This window comes from Acanthaster planci, linkage group LG05, assembly GCF_054643075.1.
Source record: "Acanthaster planci isolate LZ-2023a linkage group LG05, COTS_SCS, whole genome shotgun sequence".
NCBI lineage: Eukaryota > Metazoa > Echinodermata > Asteroidea > Valvatida > Acanthasteridae > Acanthaster > Acanthaster planci.
The window spans coordinates 11,985,246-12,010,094 of record NC_141781.1 but is presented as its reverse complement, the minus strand read 5'-3'; the positions used below and the strand labels follow the sequence as shown (position 1 = coordinate 12,010,094).

Below are 24,849 nucleotides of genomic sequence, written 5' to 3'. Positions count from 1 at the left end.
GCACGTTCTGCGCTCTGTATTGTGGCACAGAATCCGGCCAAAACACTACCGAAATGGCAACTTATTGGTCCAAACTGACGCACAGTAAAAAATAATTACAACACTTAGGGTTAAAGTGGTGGTTTTTTCCTCACTTTGCACCAATGAGGCCCGGGTTCGAGTCCCGACTTTGCCCAGGCTTTAAGTGCATTTGGTTTCCAGTCCATGTTCGCTCTCGCGGTTTTCTCCTGCCTCTAAAACTGGACCTTCTTCTTAATTCCGTAATGTGAAGCCAACAAAGGTTATGAACAAATGTATAGATATTGGCGCAAATAGCCTGAGTAGCTAAAAGCGCCATTAAAACAAAAACAACACTATAATGGGGGAGGGACAGAAAAAAAAGCAAATCGTATTGAAGCTGGTTTTAATTACCACAAAGAGCGTAGGACCTAACTTGTCCGTTTGGGGCTATAGTCAAGTTACACAATCGCGTGTCAAACAAACTAGCGGTTCAATGTACTCTTGAGCGAAAATGATGCGATAAATGACTGCAATACTTTCTCCAATGTAGTACAAGGTTTCGAGTTACATGTTTCCATCTCCGATGAACGCGTAATGACATATTAAATGCCCCGGTTCCCTTCAAAAACACGACCATCGTCCTTCTGTTTTCCCATTTAGCTGAAACCCAATACGAGCAGACACGAGAAACATTTCGGGGTACATTGCCCCGGTGGGGTGTGGGATAATGAGATTGTTATGCAAATTCATTACAATAAGCGAGGGTTGGTGGTTTTGCATCCAGTACTGAAGGCTTCTGCCGAATTTTTGATGGTGCAGAGAGGTTTTTGTTATTTTTTAAAAGTTAACACACATACATATATATCTATGAAATACACATTGACTTAAAATTTGTTCGAGGACTTGATTGTTGTCTAGTAAAGGTCAAGGGTTAAGGGAGAAGTAATGTGTAAACAATTGCAGGCGTTGCCTGAAAGTTCAGGGATAAAGACTCTGAGGTCAAGTGGTTTGATATCCTCCAAATCTCCCCGTTTCAGTCGTGATTTATCATTGCCATTTGTCAGAGGAATGCAACCATTTTGGTGACTGATTACCCTTTTAATAAAAACAGCTGCCTCATTGTTTTCGTTGCGGAATGTGTGAGGGGAAATTTGTTAGTCGATCATCTATTTAAATTTCCTGGGGTTTGCATCTTCATTTTACTACTTCCGTTTTTTCCCGAAAATACAGAATAACCAGTCCGGAAGGGCGAATCCGTCTTTCAGGAAAGAGGGAGATGATATAAAGTTGTGTACATAAGGCATTCTGGAATATGGTTTACTACATCAGGGAGGTTCGAGGTGTGCCAGGAAATATAGTATAGCATTAGTCAGCCATGACCCTTTACCCTCAACTCCGATGCGCTACTGTCTTTGCTGTCAGAGCTTAGCTGATAGTATAACTTTTGTTTGATAAAGAATTGAAAAAACCTCTAACCCCAAACCCAAACATGTGTCAACAAAGCACACAATTGATATTGAATGTCACGTCCAAAAGTATCGCTGAATTGAACCGGTGCTGACTGATTGTTTTCACTTCGACCATTTCTTTTTTTACACATGTGGGCACACACCTGAGAGTCACCACAGTTTTCAGTGTTCGATTCAAATGTCGTTCACGCATGCCATACAGAATAGCTCTACAACTAATTAGATAGCAATGATATTTTTGCACTATTTTGACAAATATATCGACACTCTATGGGCAGTAGTCTGCGGAAAATTGCCACATTGTCCCTTAACCGTTGAGTGCACTCTTCATATGGTATTTCATTCTTTCAGCTGTTGGGCCTCTCATTTGAAAAAAAAGCCAGTCTGCAGCTGGCAATATCTAGAAACCTCCTTTTAAGGATCTATACCGCAGAATATGCACCGCCGATAAAAAAACACGATTAAATCCCTGCCTCGACGGACACCGAGTAACAGATGATGCAGAACCCGGCCGGGTTTATAATATTGACGCACTCGCACCCACCGGGGACTTTACAGTGCAAGTAACCTTTTCCTACCTCTTTCTTTCCAAAGCTGTTTGCAATATCTACCCTCGCAAAATTGGAGGCCGCGTTGGCGACAATTATTAAGTTAGGGCTTGCATTTTCGACATGCAGAGTATTAAAACTACCCACGAAAGAAGCTATGTTTATTTGATTTTTGCTTGTATGTGCGTGTGCCCCGGCTCAACATTCCGATGTGGGCTCCCATTATTTGAGAAGAATTCGTCTATCAAATCTTGAAATCAGGTGATAAGGAGAGCCGCGTTGATGTTTACCCCCGTTTGAATATTTATTGTTTTCATTTACTTTAGCCGTAATATTCTGGTCACGCTTCGGAAATTCTTTCAATTGATTTTCAGTATCGAGGTCAGTGCACGCTCAATACATTGCTCGTAATCATTGTAGTGCCCAATGCCGAGAGTGGTGGTATCGGCCGGGGAAGCAGTGCATGACAACCAACGGCGAGCGACACGCACAAGCCAACTGTGTTCATGCTCTAAATCTCCGTCACCAAGATTCAATGAAATGTGGAAATTCGTGCTTATAGTGTTGAAAGACTGACTAACTCGAGTTTTTCCACTACACGAGCTACACCTGTACAACTAAAGCAACGATTTAGTTATCTTGCCCAGCTTTACTTATTTATACTATAATTTTTAATTTACGTTATATACTCGTTGACAGTATTAAAAGACAAATACAAGAACTTTGTGGATCGCATTCTGTTGTTTCAGTTAATTAAAAATAACCATTTTGTCTCATCTGGATCCACAACAGGGGAGCACCTCCGACTCTGTGGGATTTGAAGAATTAGATGTGCGTATATAGTGCAAAGGTTGACGTATCTATGAGCAAAACCTGCTCCAGTTTGAATAACGACACCTAACACCTAGTATACTGGCAATGAAGCCAGCGCTTTATTCCTGATTACCCTGAGACAACACAAACAAGAACATGAGACAAGCAAACAGGGTCGCATCAGTGGAGTTTAGGAACACGAGTACGGAAACATATGTTCTCGACAAAAACGGGTAACAGTTAACCCCAAACCGATGCCGTGGTGCACCCTATCCCTGCTGTGTAAGGGATTTGGCTCAAATCGTGCCCAGCCTGTTTGTATTTGTGTAGACTCGGCAAAGGTGATACTCTCGTGTGCCTGTGGTCGAGGTTCATTTATAGAACAATTTCAATTGCAGGCAATTGTATTTATGGGTTAGCAGTGTTGGCGTGCTGAAAGTGGAGGGGGGTCTAAATATAATCTTAATTCTCAATTTTGTCCAACCTTATTTCAGTTTATGACTCCTTACCACCCCACCCCCCCCAAAAAGGAGATAAATACTAAAATCCAAAATGCTACCGGTTCCAATTCCTAAAAAAGAAAAATATGAAAACCACTACCCTGCTAGCTGCACACTTGGAAGTGCTGGTGCTGTTTTGTGATCGCTGTGCTGGTTACATTTCCACAGGGAGATACCTGTTTTTGGGTTTTCTTTTTTAAATACTTTTGATGCAATTCCGCCATTTAGAAAAAAGATCTCAAGTAAATGTATTTGGTTTTGCCCCACGACTTATAATTATACATGCAATGTATGTCCAGTAAACCGTAGGTTTATGCTAAAATGTGGACTTTAATAGAGCTGTGGCCTATATTAGTGCAAATGCAGATAGGATTACCAAGGCCTCTTCTGTGTGTTTGTAGGGAAATTGCTCATCATGTCCAATTTAGAAGGACAGCAACAGCTAATTAAGTGTGGGCCGCTCTCAGCTTACCTTTTTGGGAGCTGTGTGTCCTTCTATCGGCCAGCTGACTAAGCTGTTCAGGGAGGTTCAGCAGTTCATTAGCGTCATTTTCCCCAACCGTGATGGCGATTAAGAGCAGATGATCACAGGCTATTGGCTGTGCTTCTCCGCCCCCGGTCTCAGCCTTGTGAAGAAACAGAACAGGCCATGCATTACATCAAGTAATAATTGGACCGCCTTGTTGCACATCCAATGAAAATTTAATGTGGTCTCTCGCTGCCCTCACAAAGCTTTAGGCAAAGAGCAAGAAGCAAGGGATATGCTGGAATTGTTGGTGTACACTGCGGTGTGGGAACTCAACCCACCCTTATCGTATACCTGCCGTGTCCTAGTACCCACCGATAGTTTAGTTGGACTCTGAACGAGGCCGTCTTTTGACTGTGAAAAGTTGGTTTGTTGACATTGAGTAGGAATACTGGTCGAAGTTTGACTGAAGTTGCTGGGGATAATGTCAACAATTATCACAGCCAATAAATAAGCGTTCGAGTAAGCATTAGAGTCTGAGTATACTGTTGGTTTAACCATATTTGCCTTCAGTTTCATATATTTGTGATATTCAGTTACAAGGGATAGATTTTGCAGTTAATTAAAATAATTTGGGACTGTGAAAACGATTTTCATTGCTGCAGTCTATTTTGTAATCATTTTTATGAGCTTACAACATGTTATATTTACTTGTTTTTTTATTAAACATAATGTTAATTACTCAGTATAAGCAATTGCTGAGTTCATTAAAATAAAAAACATATTTTGTGTATAAATTACAAGAAATCCTCCGAAATGAAATTACTACGCATATTCTGTCTCCTTGGGAACAGGGGTCCCCAAACAGACTAATTATTTATTGTATCGGTCTGCGACTTTTTCAATAACAGTGCTGCACTCTTCACGTGTTAATGATTAAATGTGGAAAATTATTAGCGGACAGAATTAGAACAGAACAATGTGTTTGACAGGAATTCACCTAAAATTGAGAATATATTCGTCTTGCAAAAACACTACACATTATTCATCAAGTCCCAAAAACACAACTCAAATAAGATTTTCGAAATGTTCCATTCGAAAGGGGTTGTAGAAAAACAAAGAAATTTACTTTAGTTTAATGGTGTAGATGACATGTTACACCGAGAAAATTAAATTAGACTTGTGGGGCCTATCGCCTCGAAATAACAAGCAAGGGATAAACTGCAGGGACACAAGGAGAACAAAGAGTGTAGAAGGAAGACGGAGAAGGCGGGAAAAACGAAGACAACACTCTTAAAACAACCTAGTCAACATGTTGACTGATGTTTCTAGTTGTTCAAAATTGACTACGGATGCAGTCAAACACCTACGCTGGCGTTGCAAATCATGCTTTCTGACAAGATTCCTATTCGATGCCTTTGAAATATCAATGAACTGACTAAAAAAATCTAGTTCCAGTTGCACCCAGCTGACCCTGAAGAGTCAGTCAAATTTTACTGAATTCTTATCAGATTTGACTGATCCTTTTTAGAGTGAAAACCAGCCCAGTTTACGTTTGCTATGAGATGCAGTAATGAAGCAGAGCATTTATGACGCGGATTATGCGAGCCAATCGGTTGTACGCACAGTGAATGATTTCATTACTCCGCCCATAAAATTAATTAAGGCATTTAATCGAGTATTATAAGATTTCAAATCATTGTACTCATGAAAAACCCATTTCCCACCAGAGTATTCTTCTCTGCACGGAAATACTTGGCGTCAACAGCAGCACAAATGTTTTATTTTGATTGTTTTGGGTCAAGTTTCATTTTGCTTTAAGTTGTTGCTTTGATGCCACTGGGCCGTATGTCCTTACCTTTGTGCGTGGAGTGAAAGATGTTTTTTGCTCTCACTATAGTTAAAGAGAAAATCCACCCCGTCTGAGCAACCATGTGATAAACGAAGATTGAATATATACTTCAGGACACACATTTTTATTGTTTGTATATTGCGTGTTGTTTATTTGAATCTGCCTGAATAAATCAAGAAGAAGTAGAAGAAACCCTGTCGATTGCTTTGTAAGCTCCTTTATTTCCTTTATGTCAAGTTTAGGATGTACTTTACAGAGTACACAATTGCACAAAATACAAGGGAAAAAATGACATAAAACATACAAACAAATAACTGTACAAACAGTGCCGACTAGATTGACCAAAAGAAATGATTTGAAATGTAGGGCTTGTCTGCCACTTTGTTTTTACCAAAGGTCATTTAAACAGAGATGTGCAAATGTGAGCCGCTCCAGTTCAAAAAGATGTGTAACACATTGTTCTCGACATCATTCAAGAACAAGCAACCACGTGACACGTGCTGTTCATCAGTTTCAATTCATTCGTTTTGTTTGGACGAACAAAAATATTTGCAGAAATGTCAATTTATCTGCTTGCTTGCCCTCTGACATGAAGCGAATTTTTTGTAGTTATATAATTATTTTAACCTTCGAACACCTGTAATAGGAGCCGTTATTTTGAATCAACCAGTCTTGACTGCCGTTCACGTTCATAACCAAATATGCATAGAACTATGGCTCATTTTTCTCCAAAGTGGCTCAATATTATTGTTTTAATTTTTGAGGACATAGTTGTACATTCGGTGGCAACGTCGGTGAGTTGTTGATTCATCTTATCCGATAAAATAATTTTAAACTATAAGACAATGGACGTGATTGCGTGCCACCACTTGAGAAAATATCTGACAATAGTTTTTACAAGCATCTATACTCGGAAAATAGTTTTGCCTCCTCTCGGAGGGGTATTTTTCTCAAATTCTTCATTCAAAATGCCTTATTGCACTGTTTCTTTATGAATTTTGTATGTTTATGAAGCTGTTACAAGAATATTTAATACTTTTACATATTTTTGATAATACAGTATATATCATTTCACCCGCAGACCCGACGGAAAATGAAATCTCGTCTTAATAAGGCAATTTTGTGGTGTACACTTTTCTCAGAATGTATGAGATAACACACCTTGAGTGGCACACATTACGAAAGGTTATACTCCGACTTGAAACATTAAAACACAACAGGCAAACAAAATGGCAGAAAGGTACAGATGTACAGACAATCTAATAAAGGGTGACTTTAAACACTCCTTCCCGCAAAGAGTGGATGTGATTTTGCAACAATACACTTTTCTCAATGGATAAGAATGGCACAAAGGAACCGGTCCATTCCAGAGATGGTGGTCGCTATGCAAAAGCCTTCCCCGAATCACGAGGTATAGCAACAGTGTCTTAGTCTGGGGAATTCAAATTGTTACGTTCCTGTGCAATCAGATAACACATTGTACCGGATTTTATTCAAATTTAACTCGCAAGTGGCTTATTTCAAGCTGGTAATACACCCATTTTGACTGGATGCGTTTTTATATGTGTCTTACACACGTCCGCTGCTCACTATGCACATGATGAAAATGCTCGACAATCAACGATACCATCTGAATATAGGCGACAACAGGTTTCAAATACTTTTTAATGACCAAAACAAAAAAGACAATAAAAACCCCAGAAAACAGTCAACAAAACAAGAAGAGGATACAAGAAGGAACTCGTAAACAAGGGGGTGAGCGAAATACAGAGACAAGCACAATGGCTTCCAAATAGACAGTCACATAATACGAAGGGGTGGTGAAAAAGGGACAGACTAAAAAACAAAGACAAGACTGGAGACAAAGGGACAAAAGTTGAGGGGGACAAATAAACAACTTTTCAGAAGTGTTAGCACTTTCATTTCATAAAAAAGGCAACGTGCCCTCCCCCACGCTGGGAACGCAACTGATACTGTAGTGCAAGTTCCTTCCATAAGTCTAGAGGAGTGAAAAATTGGCCGAACAAAACGCAGAAGTCTTTTAGCAATTCTTTAAAACTTTATTTTCTTTTTTCCCGCTCTACCATCAGACTTGGTCGAGGACATATTCCCAGGCATTTTTCTCAGTTGCAGGAAAATGAACTTTATTATTAGCATTTCACGTCAGATTGTAAGCCATGATATACGCCACGAGAAAATGACAGAAAACTTCTCGCGATTGACGACTGCTTCGATTAAATGGAGCCCACATGCCTACAGGCTGGCAGCTTAATCGAAGAGGGCACGGCCTGGTGGAACTCAAAATTATTACAGCTTGTATCCCATGTGTACTTCACGTCGGCAAATCTTCGATCGCCTGATTACCTCTAAAAGGGTCTTTGGTTTAGACTTACCGTAATATGAGTCGAAGAATTTGAATTTGTGAAACGACAACCGGAGATTGGGACTCACTTGAAATATGTATGGGTCAAACAGGGATAATGTAATAAAAAGTTGTGTATTTACGTTCGCAGAGGACCCATGGCTTCAAACTCTATTGGTAATGATCTGGAGTATTTCAAATTTATATTCAGGAAACAGCATTTCAGGCCAAGCAAGGAATAGAAATAAATGGCGGAAATTATATTCTGCTGTTTAAAAAGATCATGTGAAATCGAAGCAAATATCCTCAAGCAGGCTTTGTTGGCCCAGCACAACCACTGAAGACGTATCAGTGTGCTATAAGTGGGTAATGCACACTCTGTTGGTGCTTGTGACGTACATTTGTGTCAACAAGTGGGAGTGACTGGCTGGATGATGGACGGGTGATAAAATTAGAAAATCGACTATTCGCTGAAGACAAAAACACATGTCATATTAAAGAGTATCATGACATGGGGTGATATCATAGTATTGTCTCTTTTCTTTGGTTCACAAATCGGGGGGCTCGATTCTGTGACTCATCCTTTGTTACACACTTGGGTATGTAGCCCCTGCCTAAAGATCTATGCAATGTTCGAAACCAGGAAACAACTTTTGATAACAATAGAGATCAGTTTAATAACCATGCTGGTAATACAGAGAGGTTTGACGTATTTTAAGCCAGGATCTCCCAACCAGTGATGACGGCCAATTACCGTATGATTTTCATTATATTACAAAAAGTGTGATGTAACTTCAACATCCACGGAATCCATATAAAGTGCGCGGTGTGGATATTGAGCCAGATTTAGTGGTTTTGAGGGCATTTATCAAACATCAGTTTAACACCACATGTTTTGCATAATATATGCAGTTTTGATTAGGGTTTAGGCGGAACTGTGTATGTGAGTTTGAGTATCGAATGCTATTTGTTAACAATTTGCTACGGTAAAGAATATTCAATGAAGTAAAGAAAGAAACAAATATAATTGATGTTATTTTATCATTTAGTTCTTTTTTGCATTATTCACCATACTTTACAGGACTGAAACGGTGGAACTGAAATGTCGACCAGGATCTATCCCTCCGGGTTACCGTGAAGGTCAACACGGGTTCACTAGAGTCGTTCGTTTCCAAGAGCAAAGCATTTTGTGATCTAGCGAATACATCAAATCCAGAGTCAGACTATTCCATTTTAAAGAGCATCGTGAAAACCAGCCAGTAGGCGAACTGACACATATGCGCCAGAGATTGAAAGGCAGTCGCTGGATGCCTGCACTTTCTATCAAGAGGAGGAAAAACCTCACAGGTATCAAATTCTCAGATCAACATCACCCCTCCCGTTGGTTCAGAGCAAACACACAGCCGGCTGTTACAGAATGCACAAAGAAGGCTAGTGACGAAGGGACTGCGTGGAAAGGAATCATCTTAAAACCCTACATGAATAGCCTGCTACAAATAATACCGGAGTTGGGCTCTGCGTCACAACAGTAATGCCCAATGCCCAGTGGTGCTTACATCGCACTTTTTCTTTTGAACGGGGTGACTTGGACCCAACAGGCGTAACTTTTGCCTTTCTCTGTTCTGTTGAAAGGCTTTTCTGTTTTTCTGTTTATTTTCCAAAATTGCTCAAAATTGTCGAAATTAAAGTCGTGCACTCGGGTTTATAATTAAATAAACAAATGAATGAAGTTATATCTGCGAGATATTGGCTGCTATCCTGAGTGTCTAGTCGTTATACAAGCAGGTTGTGGAACACCTACCTGTGTGTTGGACTTTGGTTACATTTTCAATCATATCACGAGTAGCGAAGCACGGAAGCAAAACTTAATTGTATTTAGAATGACTGGTCGGACCGTTTTGTGTATTGTAAACTCAGCTGAGGTGGAAAGTTGTGGCCGACACATGTAAAGAGTTGTAGTTAGACAAAGGAAAGAGCCGGATTTCGTTGCTGGCAGCATTTTTTTCCGTTTAGGAATACTACCATCTTTCTTTAGGGGTTAAATTATTTTAAAGAGATTGCAAATAATTGCCAAACTTCATACAAAACAAAAGACTACTCCTTATTCAGAACCTAATAGGCCACTGAGCATCACCCAAGGGCTGGGGCTCCTTTCGTCTGCAAATGACATTGATTAATAACCAGCAACGATTTGTAAATGTGATACACAAGAGAAACCAATGTAAAATGTTATAGTACACAAAATTTATGAGGCAAAGAGAAGACAAAATTCACTCGATGTGAACTGTTTGGCAAGTGGTCTGAAATGACATCGACAGGCATAGAGACAGTGTTAAGATTTTAATCAGATGTTTCTTAACTACCCAGATAAAGGTCATAACATAGTTTTCTGTCAGTGAATAATTTCAAATAGCGAATGAATAGATGTAACTATTCTCTGAAGTATCGCGCAAAGTCTAACAATATAGTGGAAATGCTTTCGAGAGAAACAAAACTTACTGTCATAAAATACTGGAAATGAAACTGGACTTCTTTACCTCGAAGTCAGAGTAAGTGAAAGTCGAATTGCTGTAACTTAAAATGGTAGTATTTAATTTATCGACCAAGAAAGACACAGATACTAAGTACGGTTTTCAGAGGGGAATTACATGAGGGGCTAGTTTGATCTCCTCTATTGGTGTTTTTTTTTAAGCAATGTGGTTATCCTTTTGATTAATGAAATACCGTTTCCATTGAAGGTTCATTTCAGAATGGTTTCCCATCTAATACTTGTGTATTTGACAGTTTAATGTTTCGAATACTTTTGGCGAACCATTTTATGGTGATATACTTTGTAGAAAAAATAAAACTCGGTTCTTATAACGACACTTCCCGCCAATGGATCTTCCTTTTTCTGTGAAGTTGTTCTTTCAGAACCGATTTCCTTAACATTTAAACTTTAATTTTGGTTTAGGGTTTCCGTTTGTGCTTGTTTATCTTCGAAATGTCTCTTCTCTTTGGTTTGTTTGGTGTTTCATGTGTGTTTTAGATTTTTCGTATTTATTTTGAATGTTTCATGCACTTGACTTTGGGGGTTGTTTTGTTTTGTTTTTAGGTTGGAATAAGTTTATTTTTAAAGCAACGAAGTCGCACAACTCTGCTATTGTCTATGGAAAAGTTTGTCTTTGCTAAAGGTCAGCTGTAGTAGGATTCTTACATTTAAATTAAATTAAAGTTCCATAACAAGTGACTAACTCTGTCATTAGAGTTATCGAAATTATTTTTTATTATCTTATTAATTGAATTTTTTTGTAAATCAACCCTATTCAAACTGATGAGGGTTAGATTAAATTTTAGCAGCATCCAGAGGTTTGCTTCTTCGAAGTGCCCTGGTGACATTTTCCTGACCGTGGACTTCAAAATAAGAGTCGCTGGAAGTTGCCTGACCTATTCTGTTGTACAATTTTCATCTGTTACTTCACTACCTATCTTACAATCTTCCAATAAGCAGACAACACTAGGTCACTTTATGGAAAAGGACAAGTGATACGTTTATTCATCCACCAGGGAATATGTGGCACCACAAGAAATGTAATAATACAATGTGTATATACCTATTTACAAGTTACACGCAGTTTGTCTTGATACAATAACACACACCTGACATTCAGTTGTGTGCCGTTATGCCATGGCATCAAAATTTCAACAGTTCTGAAAGAGTATTAGGCTTCACAGCAGGCCAGCGCACTTTCCCCTTGCTGGCATTTTGCTGTTACGAGTCTACAGCCTTTAAATGTCATTAGAATGTCTGTTCAAGTGCAATAATTTACCCTTTTTCGAGACACCTTATGGTGTGTCACACTCTCTGCAGGATCTCACATCGTTTTCACCCATAATTTCTTGTCTTCTCCCTGGAAAATGACTTGCAACCTTTCCCTTGACATACAGCAACGTTTTACCTCTCCGTCTCAGCAACAATGCCGTCGTCTCCGATTGCCACTCGCCCTTGTCTTGGACATGTTTCAGCTGTGTGTACACGTTCCCAGATCTTTTTATCTCCTCTCTTTGTTCCGCATTTGTCCGTTTCGTAGGGTCCTGAATGTCATATTTTTGAGCTAGAGTATCGCGTGATGCAGTCAGCTGTACAAGTAGATGCGATGGGGTTACCACCCGATATCTCCCTCATTAGTCTACACTGACCAACCAGGGGCGACTTACAACACTCCCCCCCCCAACCAGCACGCCACCTTAATTCTCCAGCTGGTATGCGAAAACAATATAAGAACCCGTCTAATCAAGACAGGGATTTTTGACCTTTTATTAATTCCACTTTTGTGTACTCCAAATGCAAATGTTTAGTGAATTGTCTTATAAAGGTCAGGGTGAAGTCTTAATCGGCTAAGTTGTTGAAAATGCACCAGTAATAAGTTCATAAATGTGAAAAAAACAAACAAAAAACCTCTCACTGTAGCAGAAAGTACACTGAAAATACATTTTCATTGTAAGATGTGTGTGGAGATTCAAAACTTATGATGACATGATTTCTTTGGTTAAAAGCAAATGACAGAATATAATTTAGCTTAACAGTATTTAATTTAAATTTTCCCTTCACTTGTTACTTAATCCAACTCTTGCTTCCTAAGGCAGTAGGCCAAATTCAGTAAATGCTCTAAAATGTCAAATGAAACTGCCATGAGCAAAGGGCAAACTTATACATGCAACTGGTCTTCACCTTTGAAAATTGCAGCGCCACCTAGGATAATCTTGAATTAAGTTGACGACTTGATACAGGCAAGATAACATAATCATATTAACAACATAAATATTAAGTGTGTTGCAGCCTTAGTAGGTGTATACTGAATGTCCCGTTACATCAGGTATTTTTAAACACATAGGCCTAATACAAATATTTCAAGCCAAAAGTGGTTGTAAAAGGTATAACCCATTCAGCTTTCTTATTAGGAAGTTTTAGCAATTACTTAAACGCTTATCTTTAACCAAACAGGCATGGAATCCATGAACATAAATATCGGCATCAAAGTAGGCTACTCTTGCCTACAGAAAAGCGCAACCATGATATGCCAGTAAACCTTAGCGATCTCTAGACGAACACCCACGCAGAGAGAATAAGAAGACGAACAAACCCTGCACACAGTCTGCCGACGGACTTTCCAACTGTGAAACGTAACTGGTTGCGAAATGCATATCTTCTCAAATGGGATAGCTCCGACAGAAATGCAATAGGTCACAATGGGGCCTGTCACAACAAAATCAATATGCCTAGGTGACCAAAATGTACAATTTTTAGCATTTTGATACTTTGCAATTGATATCCACTTGGACGGATTATTGGCCTGCTAAACGTCGGTTCAAATTTCATTCGCTTCCCGTATTTTTCTTTGGCCTGTTACTGCAGGGAAAAAGATGCTTAATGGAAGTCTCTCATAAAAAAAATTCGGGCCAGGACCGCAGTTTGATCCAAGTGAATACATCGTTTGCGGGTACCCTTTTACAACTTAAACAACTTGAAGTACCTTGTTTAAAAAACATGATAAATCTATATAGTGGGTAGGAACAAGGCAACAGGAAAGAATTGCTAATGACTGAACATCCAACACAATAATCTTACTCCTTGGTCTCACCAAATCCTTATAGGGACCATCCCGAAACTCGTGCCGGACAAGTCGTGGACGATTTGTCGCCGATGAGTGAATGGTTGTTTATATTTTGCCTCTGTGCACACAGCAGGTGGCACCATATAAGTTGTGCTATGACAGTGTTAAATGCTAGTGCAGTGAGTGTGTCCTTGAGTGACCAGCTTTGCTCAAAACCCCAGAGGGGGGACATTATGCAAACAAATTAACTGCATTATTGCGGAGAGATTGCGGACAAGATGGTTAAAAATCCCGCAAATTAACCCTCAACAATGTCCACAACCTGTCCTCAACTTGACTTGGACGAATGACCTTATTCCCTCCCGCAACAATACGATCACCTTAATTAATACATTCACACACCCACGTCTCATAATACAACAGATGTGCCCTGACCAGACAGACAGAATTCCGCCATTTTGACAATCATACTTTTGGGTGACACTTTACACCGAAAATGATTCAAATTTTAACTGCATGGGTGAGACTTCTTCATGCGCCTCCATCACTAATGGATAAGTCACCCCTTTCTTAACTCTCTATAAATATTGCCCCAGCCCCAGGGCTCAATATCTCCGATGTCCATCGCTTCTGCCTGGCCTGGATTTATGGCTACTAAGGACTGAATTATGGTTTATAAGTTGGCAATAATTTGTGTCGTTTGGAATTCGACCACAGGCTGCCACTAACGGTTGCCTTTAATTTGAAAACATTTATGCAGTAAGCAGACAGGTAATGGAGCTCGCGTCGTTTGAGCTTGACGCAGTCAACGAGCAACTAACTGATCCATTGTTAACTCCTCAAGGTGACAACCTACCTCCGAAGGTCTGTGCACAAACGAACCGTGTGCACCCGCTGTGAAATGGATTGATTGGCGAGAGAGATTCGGGTCGAATGGTTAAGTTACACTGGCAGAGGTACAAGGGGACAACACGTACATGTCTACAGATACAATGCCCTATACTCAACACTCCGTATTACAACGCAACATGTAACCACTTGAGTATTAGCTTGGTCTTTATAAAGCCGTTATCATTAAAAATAAAAATCTGTATTTACGTCGAAGAAGATTACAGTTTTCTTCACGTGAATGGAGATTAACAATAAATAATACACAATGAATCAAGCATGTGCACAGTCTTAAAAATATATTTAATATTATGATGTGCTCGCTGCCACCAGCTCTGGTAAATGTCTGTTACATGTAAAATGTAAATGATGCTTATGAATATTAAAAAGCATTCAGGAAGGAAATAGGGAAAAGCGGCCTCTCGAATTTAGTAAGGTGGAATAATCAACACTTTTGATCAGTCGGTTGAATGCATTTGGCAACTGTGCCGCACTACGGACCTTAAAATTTGATTACCGTAGCAACCTCAACACTGCATCATATTTTTTCTTAGTGTTTACGTTACTGAATCTTGCTTAATGTATGATCATATTGACGTTTTCTCTCTGTGTTCTCTTTTCACGTAGACATCCCCCCTTTGAATGAAAAGAAAATTCAAGGCAAAAGAACATATAAAAAGATTTGTTTCTCAGATGTAAACCGAGACAGATGGCAATGTGTGAAAGAGAATATCACGCATAACCTAAAATCAGCTTTACGGTGTGCAAGTAAGAGAAACGAAACCTTTGGACGTACTACATACTCTATGAGCTTCTGTGTCTGCTGGTCCGGAATTTGTCATTATTCTTTGGGTTGTTATCAACAAATCATGGCCAGGAGCAAATGCCTCACAGATAACGTTTGCGAAGTTTTGTGGTCGGGAAAATGGAGTTTTTCTACACGTAAACATGCAAAGTATATATGCATATCATTTGTATATTTACTATTATATTACATTAAATATGCCCTTAAGTCATTTTCGCCAGGCATGCTCTGGCTTTCGTATTTACAGTTGCTCCAACAGCTTTTATCAATTATCAAGAGGTGCCCGTGTCCTGGGTACGTCGAGCAATGTAAAGACGGACACTCAGGCGAAAGTCACGTAGCCAGCACGGATAGTTTTACCTTTTTTACGCATAAATACACCTGCTCACTTAATTCAAATGAGAGGTCGTATCAGGTACCTTGTTTAAATGGTCGATTCTCCATGGCACTGGTCATTGTCAGTTTCACAGGCATTGGAGTGGACCACCCTAACCTAATCTACGGCTGCTGTTTATAATGCTCTAGTATACGCCATTCCACTCATACAATCTGTTTGTCAGTCCGTTAGTTGTGTCAGTCTCTTTGTCTTTCTGTCTGTCTGATAAGTCCTTCTTATTGAAATCAAAACACTTATAATCATAATAAAATATCATGAATTTGCATTTAACATTACTAAATTCAACGACCACTGTAGAACAAACATACACAAACGCGTGAAAATATACAAGAGAAAACGAACCTAGATAAAGGCCTCCTCTTCGAAAAAGATAGCTGACTTTTTAGAAGATACCATTATTTTGCCTAACAAACACGCAGACTGTCAAGCTTCGAAGCTGCAATCGTCTCAAATTCAAAAAAGGAAAAGTGTTTTTTTTTTCTCTCCCTCTTCAAAAGTCGACTCTGAATGCCCTGAGGCTTATATCTAGCACCGAGCGCCAAATTCTACGTCAGAAGAATACCCTCTTAAGGCTGTCTTCATTTTGTATTTCTCTCCTGACATCAAGCATTGATTTTACCCGCGCTAGATAATCACCCTTCTATTACTCTGAAGTTGTTTCAATTTGACAAAAGCCCCCGAAGCTACAGAGCTGCCACAAACTGGAAAATCTGAGCATCCGGCCAGGATCATTTCCCACTTCAGCCAGCGTAGATCTTTCGAGTCGTAAACAAGAATGCCAAAAGCACTCCAAGGGTAGACTTGTTAATGGAACACATTTCAAACTTCAGAGATGCTGTCGACTTGAGAACAAAAACACAAATACATATTGCAATAACACAAGATTAATGTGTACCCACATTCGAATGACGAAAGGCAAATTGGGCGACATCGTTTGGTAAAGCAAGCTCAATCGTGAGCTTAGTAAGGTCGTGGAATGACGATCTCACCTTTGAGCCATCCAAGATAGCCCTAAAACTAATCTCAAGGGGTTTTGTGCTCAAAGGCAGTGCAAGCCGTTTATCTGTTGTTCAAAATCCGTTGTTGGTTTAAAATTCCCAGCGTCAAAGCTTCCCTACCTGAAAATACATTCCGCACAGCTAAAAGTGTGAGGAGAAATTCCTATCACCCCTTTTGCCTATTGGCTTTGGGGGATTTGGTACCGGACTTGAATGGATGTCATTTTGAGCCCCAAACCTTGCGACAACACCTATATTTGGCTTGTTGTTAAGGCAATGTGTTTAAGATTTCAAGTCCATTCTTATTCAATGGATCTGGCCATGCAATGGACATGTGTCAGGTTACCAGGTCTGTCATGGGCAGTCTTATGTTAAGGGCAGAAAGGTGGTTAACTTTCGTATCAATGAGGTAATCTACAGGGTGGCAAATCTGTGTTTCCATGACGGACCGTCTTGGCGATTCCAAAAATACATTGACAGGTCCTGGTTAATGGCAAAATGCATCGCACGTGCTCCTCAGCATGCACACTACTATTCCTCATTGCAGTAGACCATTGTGAGTTCAGTGACATCGTGAGTGGATCAGCTTATAATAAGCTGCAACGTGTCTATCCTGGTTAGAGCTATTCCACAGGTCTACGGCCATTTAAAGTATAGCACTGTAGTTTTTTACCCCTAAAGCTCATAGAATGATTTTTTTAACAAACTTTTTGTAAGTCTCTCCTTTGTGGGTATATTTCTAAATTCTAATTTTACACGGACGACTCTTCCCTAGTGAGGACCTTTGACACCCGGGATGTCGACGGACTCATAGTACTCGTTGATCTGGCTTGTCTGTATGAAAACCTGCAGCATGGTCTGAAAACTTTTTTGAAGTACTTTTTAAAACTCGTCGTCGTGAAGGCGTAGACGAATGGGTTAACGCAACTGTTGGCGTAGGCAAGGCACAAAGCCACAAATTCAAGCGACCCCATTAACTGGATACGGGTGAACCGCAGATTGTTGTAATTGACATAGTCGAAAGTCTGCCACATCCGGACGATTTGCGCAGGCGCCCAACAAATGGCAAAGAGCAACACCACTACAAAGACCATGCGCGTGATCTTCCGCTTGCGTCTGACCGACCTCTCCTGTGCATGCGCGCTCTCTGTCCCCAGCGACGTCCTTGTCCAAACTTGGTGCAGAATACTGATGTAGCACACGAGGTTGATGGACAGCGGAAGCACGTACATCGTCATCGTGGCGAAGGTATGGAACACTTTCTCGGCCAATACGGTTGGGAAAAACGTCTCACATATATTGTGATGCGTAATGTTTGAGTAGATGGCAACAGGGCAGTGAAGCAGAAAAGATGCTGTAAATAATAAAAGGCAGGAAGAATATGAGATGAAATAATACAACGCACTATCATACATATAACTGATTGAAAGCAAACACAGTGTTCCCCTTGTTATTATAGTAATTACATCCTTATTTTTGTATTATTAATATTTTAGGGCCTGTTTTCTATTTACAGATTTTACAAGAAGTAAAAAAAGCAGGCCCTTTACAACACGGTGTCACAAAATGGATATGTCAAGGTCGGTTTTAATTGGATATGTAGTTTGTTAATTTTTTGTTAAGAGCCTTCACGAAGCATAATGCTCGTTTTCCTCATTAAGCCGAGGATCAACTAGGTGCAAATAATCTACATTGTCCATTAGTACCCACGTTATAATGTGGGGGATGCCAATTGTCATATCCCTTTCCACAAATCTCTCCCAAAGTCACTAACTATGACACTGGTGATTCACATTACAGTGCACCACCAAGAGGTTGCCACGAAGTGGCTTTTTTGAAGTGCACTGCGGGAAATAGAAAATTCTATTTGACGGCTGCGGGCGGGAAATTTGAATTATTCACATAAGTTGTCAAGGAAGCAAATTCACCAGTTTATTTCGAATAGCAGTCCTTTCAAACATTTACTCAGGTTGTCTACTAACATGTGTATACTAGTATATCACGGCAAGACGGCCATGCTTTTGTCACAGTAAATTTTAAAACAAAAATGTGACCCACTCTGTCAAAATGAGTCACAGGTTGCCTGAGTCACTTTGGAGTAAAAAGTCCTTTAGAATAATTTTGCACAGTGTAAATCAATAGGAACCCACAGCATTTTTCACCATAAAGTATCCACTTTCATCAGGATGCCAAACTGAGTGATACATCAAAACAGAAACCTCAATTTGCTCTTTCTAATATTATTGAAAACTCAATAAGTGGCTCTGGGGACTTATGACTCATTTTTGCAGAGCGGGTCACAAATGGCCTCTCCTTGTCAACCTGATGGCGGAGCACTGTATTGTAGATTTACCCTATTACCTCAATCAGTCCAAGCAATAATTAAGCCTAACTAGAAAAATCATTGGTAAATTCATTGTTACATCAAAACTCTGCCCATGAAATGCCTCGATCATCACCTGCGCTTAAACCACGCTTGGCTGCATTACTTCAATCATATCATGGCTATTACACAAGCAAACAATCATACCCCAAAAAAACCAAAGCAAGACAGACAAATAATCGACGAAAATGATCGACGAAAACGACATTGTTGACGGAAGCTTTCCCTTCCGATGTTATTACCTGCCCATATGAACGTGTTGATAATGATGACCTTGCTGGTGGTCCGGCTTTTTCTGGATTGCACGGCATGGACAATCAGGTTGTACCTGTCGATTGACATTGCTGTCAATGTGCAACACGTTGCCTGCACCATTACCTGAACGAAAAACATGAACATAGAATCGTTGAAATGAGTAAAGAAATTTCCACCTTCCTGACAAATCAAAAGGAAACCATTTCAGCTAAGAGTTGGATACAAACACGTGCATTAGGTCTGCTATCAGCATTGTAAGCGTTTCCACTTTTATAACATGATGGCGAGGAGAAGGGGACTGTTTTAATACTGAGGAGGATTTCTTTGAAAGGTGAATACTTTTAACTTTAAAGTCAAACTGTGATCCGGGGACTTCTGAATGGAAGACTGGTGCTAAGGTCACAGTGGTAGTAACGTGGCCGGGCTTAATAATGGCACATTGCTAACTTAAGCTGGACTGCTGGGACATCAAAAACCGCTCCCGAGAACGATTTCTCACTCTAGGGTATATACCATGCGCGTGATTATGTTCGTTCAGTGAGGCTCTTGTGACAGTAAGAGAATTGTGCCGCCAGCAAAATACTGGATCTATCATGAGAGTCCCCTCTAGACGTACTGTAGTCATGCATGCGCCCAGCTTCGTCCATAATTTATGTGCGCCTAAGAGTTGACGTCTGGCGTCTCGAAGAAAACCATCTTAATGTGAATTTTTTTAAGTGACAGAGGCACCAGTATTCTTTGCTTGCACTTGTGCACATTTGCCTGCACCAGCGTACGAAGAAAACTTGGAAGTCTTCCTTAGGTACTGTGCTAAAGTCACACTTATTGACATAATTATTATTACTATGAGAAAAAAATGGGGATTTAAGTTCAACATGGACCACTCTATGAAGTCCACTTTCTTCAGGAAAAAAAGCCACGAAAACAAAAATGCAACCTTTAGCAATACGGATCCACAACCATCCTGCCACCATCACGTGCAGTTGTGTAAAACTGGTTAGAGAGTCCTATAACAATACGTAATATTGATCTATTGAATTTTTACAACTACCAAGTGCTTCGGGTATTTTGTGGATGAAACTTGCCTTGCAACTTATATTTTGTTCTCTGTATTGATAAGGAGCAACCAACACATCGGAGCTGGGGGTGGTAATATACACAGTGAGTGTTCTTAATCCTAATTTGACTCCCTTCAGTGACGTAACCAGATTCGGGGGGCTGGATTTTTTCCCAAAAAACAATTGTCCATTTTTTCATTCTTTCCTTAAATGCTGGTGCTTTTCAATCCATTAAAAAATAGCAACATGGGGGAAACCTGTCTCCCCATACATGTCACTTTCGACACCAGGTCTTGCAGACATAACACGAACCTTTCATCACAGAGCTGCGGTAAGCCGGTAAGTTAAGCGTGTGGGCGGTTGGTATTTATGGCGCATTTCTGCTTTTTTTCCGAGTATCCTCTGTTTTCTACCCTATCCTCTCTCTGCTTCTTTCTCTACTTCCCTTCCTTCTGTCACTCGGCATTCCCCTTCCGCCACTGCGTATCGTCTTCCCGTTTCCAGGCCTCTTATTGTATGTCCTTATTTCACTTACGTTGCGGTTGTCGTTCAATTAATTTGTGAAACTGAGCCTAACATTTCTTGGCCAAGCGTCAGATTGGCTGCATTTGGAATGTGTTATCATCCGAAGAGTGCAATGCCTGCCATGCCCTCGTAACGGACGAACTGAATCAACACCTCGTGGGATTTAAATAGGACCAGTTGTCCTTTACAGATACATTAGATGTAAATTTCAAGCCACAGAGAGTTAATTTGACATCTCAGTTTAGTAGATGTGCTCACGTTTACAGTGTTCAAGCATGATTCAAGACACTCAGGTCCAACGACTTCTTATTAGGAAGACGTTTAGAACAAACATATTTAAGGACCAAACGCCGATCTTCAGCTACGACCTAGACGAAATCCAGGTCCGTTTGAAACTTATAGGTGGCTGCTTTTGGAAGTCAACATCAAGTACACTGGGGACATTTTAGTGGAAAGTTTTTAGCTCCTACAGCAAGTGTAACTTAAATCAAGTGAATTGCTTCGGCGAGTGAAAAAATGCCTGGGCGAAATAAGATGCTAACGATGACTGAACTTGACCGTGTTTTTTCCCCTGGCAGCTAGTGGCCACTTTCACAGGCATTGATATTCAAGAACCTTGATTGCACGCATAGCCCGTGGCAGATGAAGTGTTCCGTGTCCTCGGCAAATACAGCACTTTTTGGAGTAGTGGGCCTCTGGTTTTTTTGGAGAAAGAGTAGTCAACTCGCCAACGGGGCACGTCTGCTTGACATTTGGCGCCGTCATTCCAATTGCTGTCAGTCAAATGAATACACAAGATCTTGTCCAAGTTTGCCGGTCGTTTTGCTCGTGTACCAACCAGAAATTAAAAACAATATTAACTCAAACACTGAGAGCGTGGCGTCAGTTATAACTGAAAGGCTGTTTTGCTTTGATTTCATTTTTAGAAGATTTGAAAGACGATTACATACATGTACTGAATATATACTAAAAAAAATGATTCCTACTTTGCATTGTGATAAAGTGGCCGAAACTAAATTACTCAGGCATAAGATATGTGTGTTTGATATGCTGGATTGATGATCCTTCAAAGAGTGTGGTCACGTCAATGGCGTCCTTCTGGATCGTAGAACTTATGAGAATTGAAAGTTTCAATTTATTTCAAGTATCTCTACTAAAATAAACTATTAGCACTCCTTTATGGCCATAGAAGACAATAACCAGGATTTTCACACGTCTGAGAATACAGATGTCTGTGAGATGTTGCGACTTCATATGCGTTGGTTATCCCACGCATAAGAAGGGGATACTTAACGAATCAGAAAAACTACTGGTGACTTCATCGCCGTTTTGTGCCTTGTTTCAAAAACCTATGTGTGTATGGGTAAGCAGATTGATGTGCAACGAACGCCACTTACAGTGCGTGGGATAAAATAACCAAGCAAAAAATGTATATTTTGGGCCTAAGAGCGAATTTTCCCAGCTGTCTATGTATCATGTATTCGCACCATTTCTCATTGTCCCCATTCGTTTGGTATGCGTGACAAATAGACAGTACATTTGTCGCTTTCTCACCCCTGCTCCGTTTTTAATCTTGTGATACAATTGGCATATAATGAATATGTACGAATCAGTAAAGATACCTTTGTCATTTGTGTGTGTTTCAAAGAAAGATTAGGATAGCAGACTTTCCAATCTGAGCTTCCATCTCAGATAGCTTGTGTTATTATTGAGAATTGGCCAATTCGGAAATCCAGCATTAGGCTGTGCCCAAATGGAAAGCATGAAAAGCCATTTAGGATATTGAGCGCTACAAATCAGCACTCGGTATCGCAGCCATGCGTCGACTCACACAGTACACGTGTTTTATCCGACATAATGTCAGTGCTATCCGGAATTTCTTTGCCTCGTTGAAATGCCGATTTGGCTATGGGACTCTGCAGTAACTCTGGTGGACTCAATCTCGAGTGTACATGCTAGTTTTAATTCTTTCGTGCAATGCAGCCGAAACTTCACCCTACACCACCATACTGATACGGGGTAGCCACCTCTGTGGGTGCATGTAAGCTATGCCAAAAACCGAACTGGACATTAACTTTTTCCCCTATATGGATCGCCCAGAACCTGTGTTCTTGACATAATGGTTTTCAGGGAACAACTACAATTAATTTTCTTCATTTTTACTTACATACTGAATGTAGTTGATGGCTTTGCAGGTGGCGGGTACCGGGAACAGTATACCCGCTGCGTAGAGTGCGGTAGGCAATGTGCACATCACCAAAGTGAAGATGTCTGTGATGGCCAGGTTTGCTATGAAATAGTTAGTCACTGTCTGCATGTCTGGGTGACATACGATGATGAAAAGCACCGCAGCGTTGCCGACTAGACCCACAATGGCAAGAAGGACATACATCAATGGGAAGAGAACCTGACTCACGCTGAAAAACATTACGACCCCAGGGTCATAGGCGAAGTCAGTGTCGTTTACGGAAGAGTCGATTGGGCTTGTAACCCCAGCACCACCCATGACTGCGGTGATGTTACCCTCGTGCCAGTGGTACGCAACATCTTCGACGTGCGACACCATTTGAGCGCTGATCTTGACAAACTCAGTCCACACAAAATTGTTTCCCCCACAGATTGCTGGACTGTTGCTCTTTCCTAAAACTGTAGCCTTGGTTCTTTTGGAGTACTGGGTAGCTGCTGCAGTTCAACTTTAGTCAAGCTTGGATTCTCTCTCTCTGCAGGGCTTTTAAAAATGGGGTAAGAAAATGACGAAAGTTAGCCAGAGGGTCTCAAAAGCTGCACACGATCAGCTCCAGAGGTTGGCGAGGGCCTTTTGCCAAAGAATTTGCTACAATGTGCTTTTTGAATGAGCGACTTCTAGGCCTACTGCTCCTAACTTGTAAAACCTAGCACTGACAAAGGACTACAGGCGCCAGAGTAATTAATGCCCGGGGACACTAGGTGTGTACCATGTGTGCACTTCAACAACTTTTCGTCTGGGGGAAACATCTCATGCAAAGAGAATAGAAACTAATTAATGACCAGAGTCTCCTATTAAACACTTAAACGGTTTCAGCACTCAAACTAGATTTCAAGTGCGGTTTTAGTGTACAGAGCATTAATGCCTGCGAAATACATTAAGTGGACGGCGTTGTTACTGACTTACGCTAGACCGAACTCGTTACGCCTTTAACAGTCATGAATCTCTGAAAACTGCCTATGGCCTTAGAACATCTAGCAAAAGATAAGTACATTTCAGATTTTTTCTTCTGGAAAAAGTAGACAGGGACCTACTAAGAGAAATGTCCAACCCCAGAAGAACCTTCCATAACTAAAATACCAAGTTCTAAAGTGATTTCTAAGTAATATTACTTAACTTGCAAAAAAACTTCACACGGGTAAAATCACAAATTAAAAAACGGGTTAACCATTGAAAAAGTATTTACTTGTAACGAAAACCGCTATCCTTCAAAAGGTTTACACGCTAAGAATATTTCAGAGGGCGCAGAACTGTGTCTCTTCATTGCTAAATCCATTAGCAATCTTCCAGCACATTAAGCGACCCGTGCTTTACCAATCAGCTGATGTAATGAGGCATGTCTATTAGATCTTGGTGGAAGTAAAAACTGGGAGACATGACATCCTGATTGTCAGGTACTTGAGTTAATCCTGTGTACCGTATCAAACGTCGAAGTGTTTAGGGCTATCCGCTCCGAGCAGAAGAAATGAGGGCGTGTGTTGCTTTTGTTTGTTTGCTTTTGTTCTGTCTGTTCGTTTGTTTGTTTGTTTTTACTCACCGCGCAGGCGTGTCATGAGACACGCAAGTATATGCGCGTTTGACGCGAAACACGCTGAGTACGGGTAACTGGGCCGTTTTCCAATACTCGACTTGGGCTCCGTCTCAGGCTTGAATGTTTTTTACTTCCTGACTTTGAGGTTGTAAGCGCAATT

The 24,849-nt window shown here is 40.4% G+C and overlaps 2 protein-coding genes across 5 annotated transcripts in view; both read right to left on the bottom strand.

The window, feature by feature from the left end:
• Positions 1 to 24,849, bottom strand: part of LOC110981226 (G protein-coupled receptor 54-like) — a 131,015-nt gene that overhangs the window by 54,743 nt on the left and 51,423 nt on the right. For all 4 annotated transcript variants that reach the window (XR_015425510.1, XM_087137498.1, XM_022238637.2 and 1 more), the window contains one exon: positions 3,803 to 3,956. The gene's annotated coding sequence lies outside the window, so the exon portion shown is untranslated. The remainder of the gene's footprint in view (positions 1 to 3,802; positions 3,957 to 24,849) is intronic.
• The window catches only part of LOC110981251 (G protein-coupled receptor 54-like), a 64,761-nt gene continuing 51,427 nt past the window's right edge, over positions 11,516 to 24,849 (bottom strand). The window contains exons 3-5 of the mRNA XM_022238664.2: positions 23,081 to 23,641; positions 19,318 to 19,453; positions 11,516 to 18,046 (exon numbers count right to left, since the gene is read on the bottom strand). Coding sequence (XP_022094356.1) covers positions 17,445 to 18,046; positions 19,318 to 19,453; positions 23,081 to 23,479 — 1,137 coding nt within the window. The 5' untranslated portion in view covers positions 23,480 to 23,641 and the 3' untranslated portion in view covers positions 11,516 to 17,444. The remainder of the gene's footprint in view (positions 18,047 to 19,317; positions 19,454 to 23,080; positions 23,642 to 24,849) is intronic.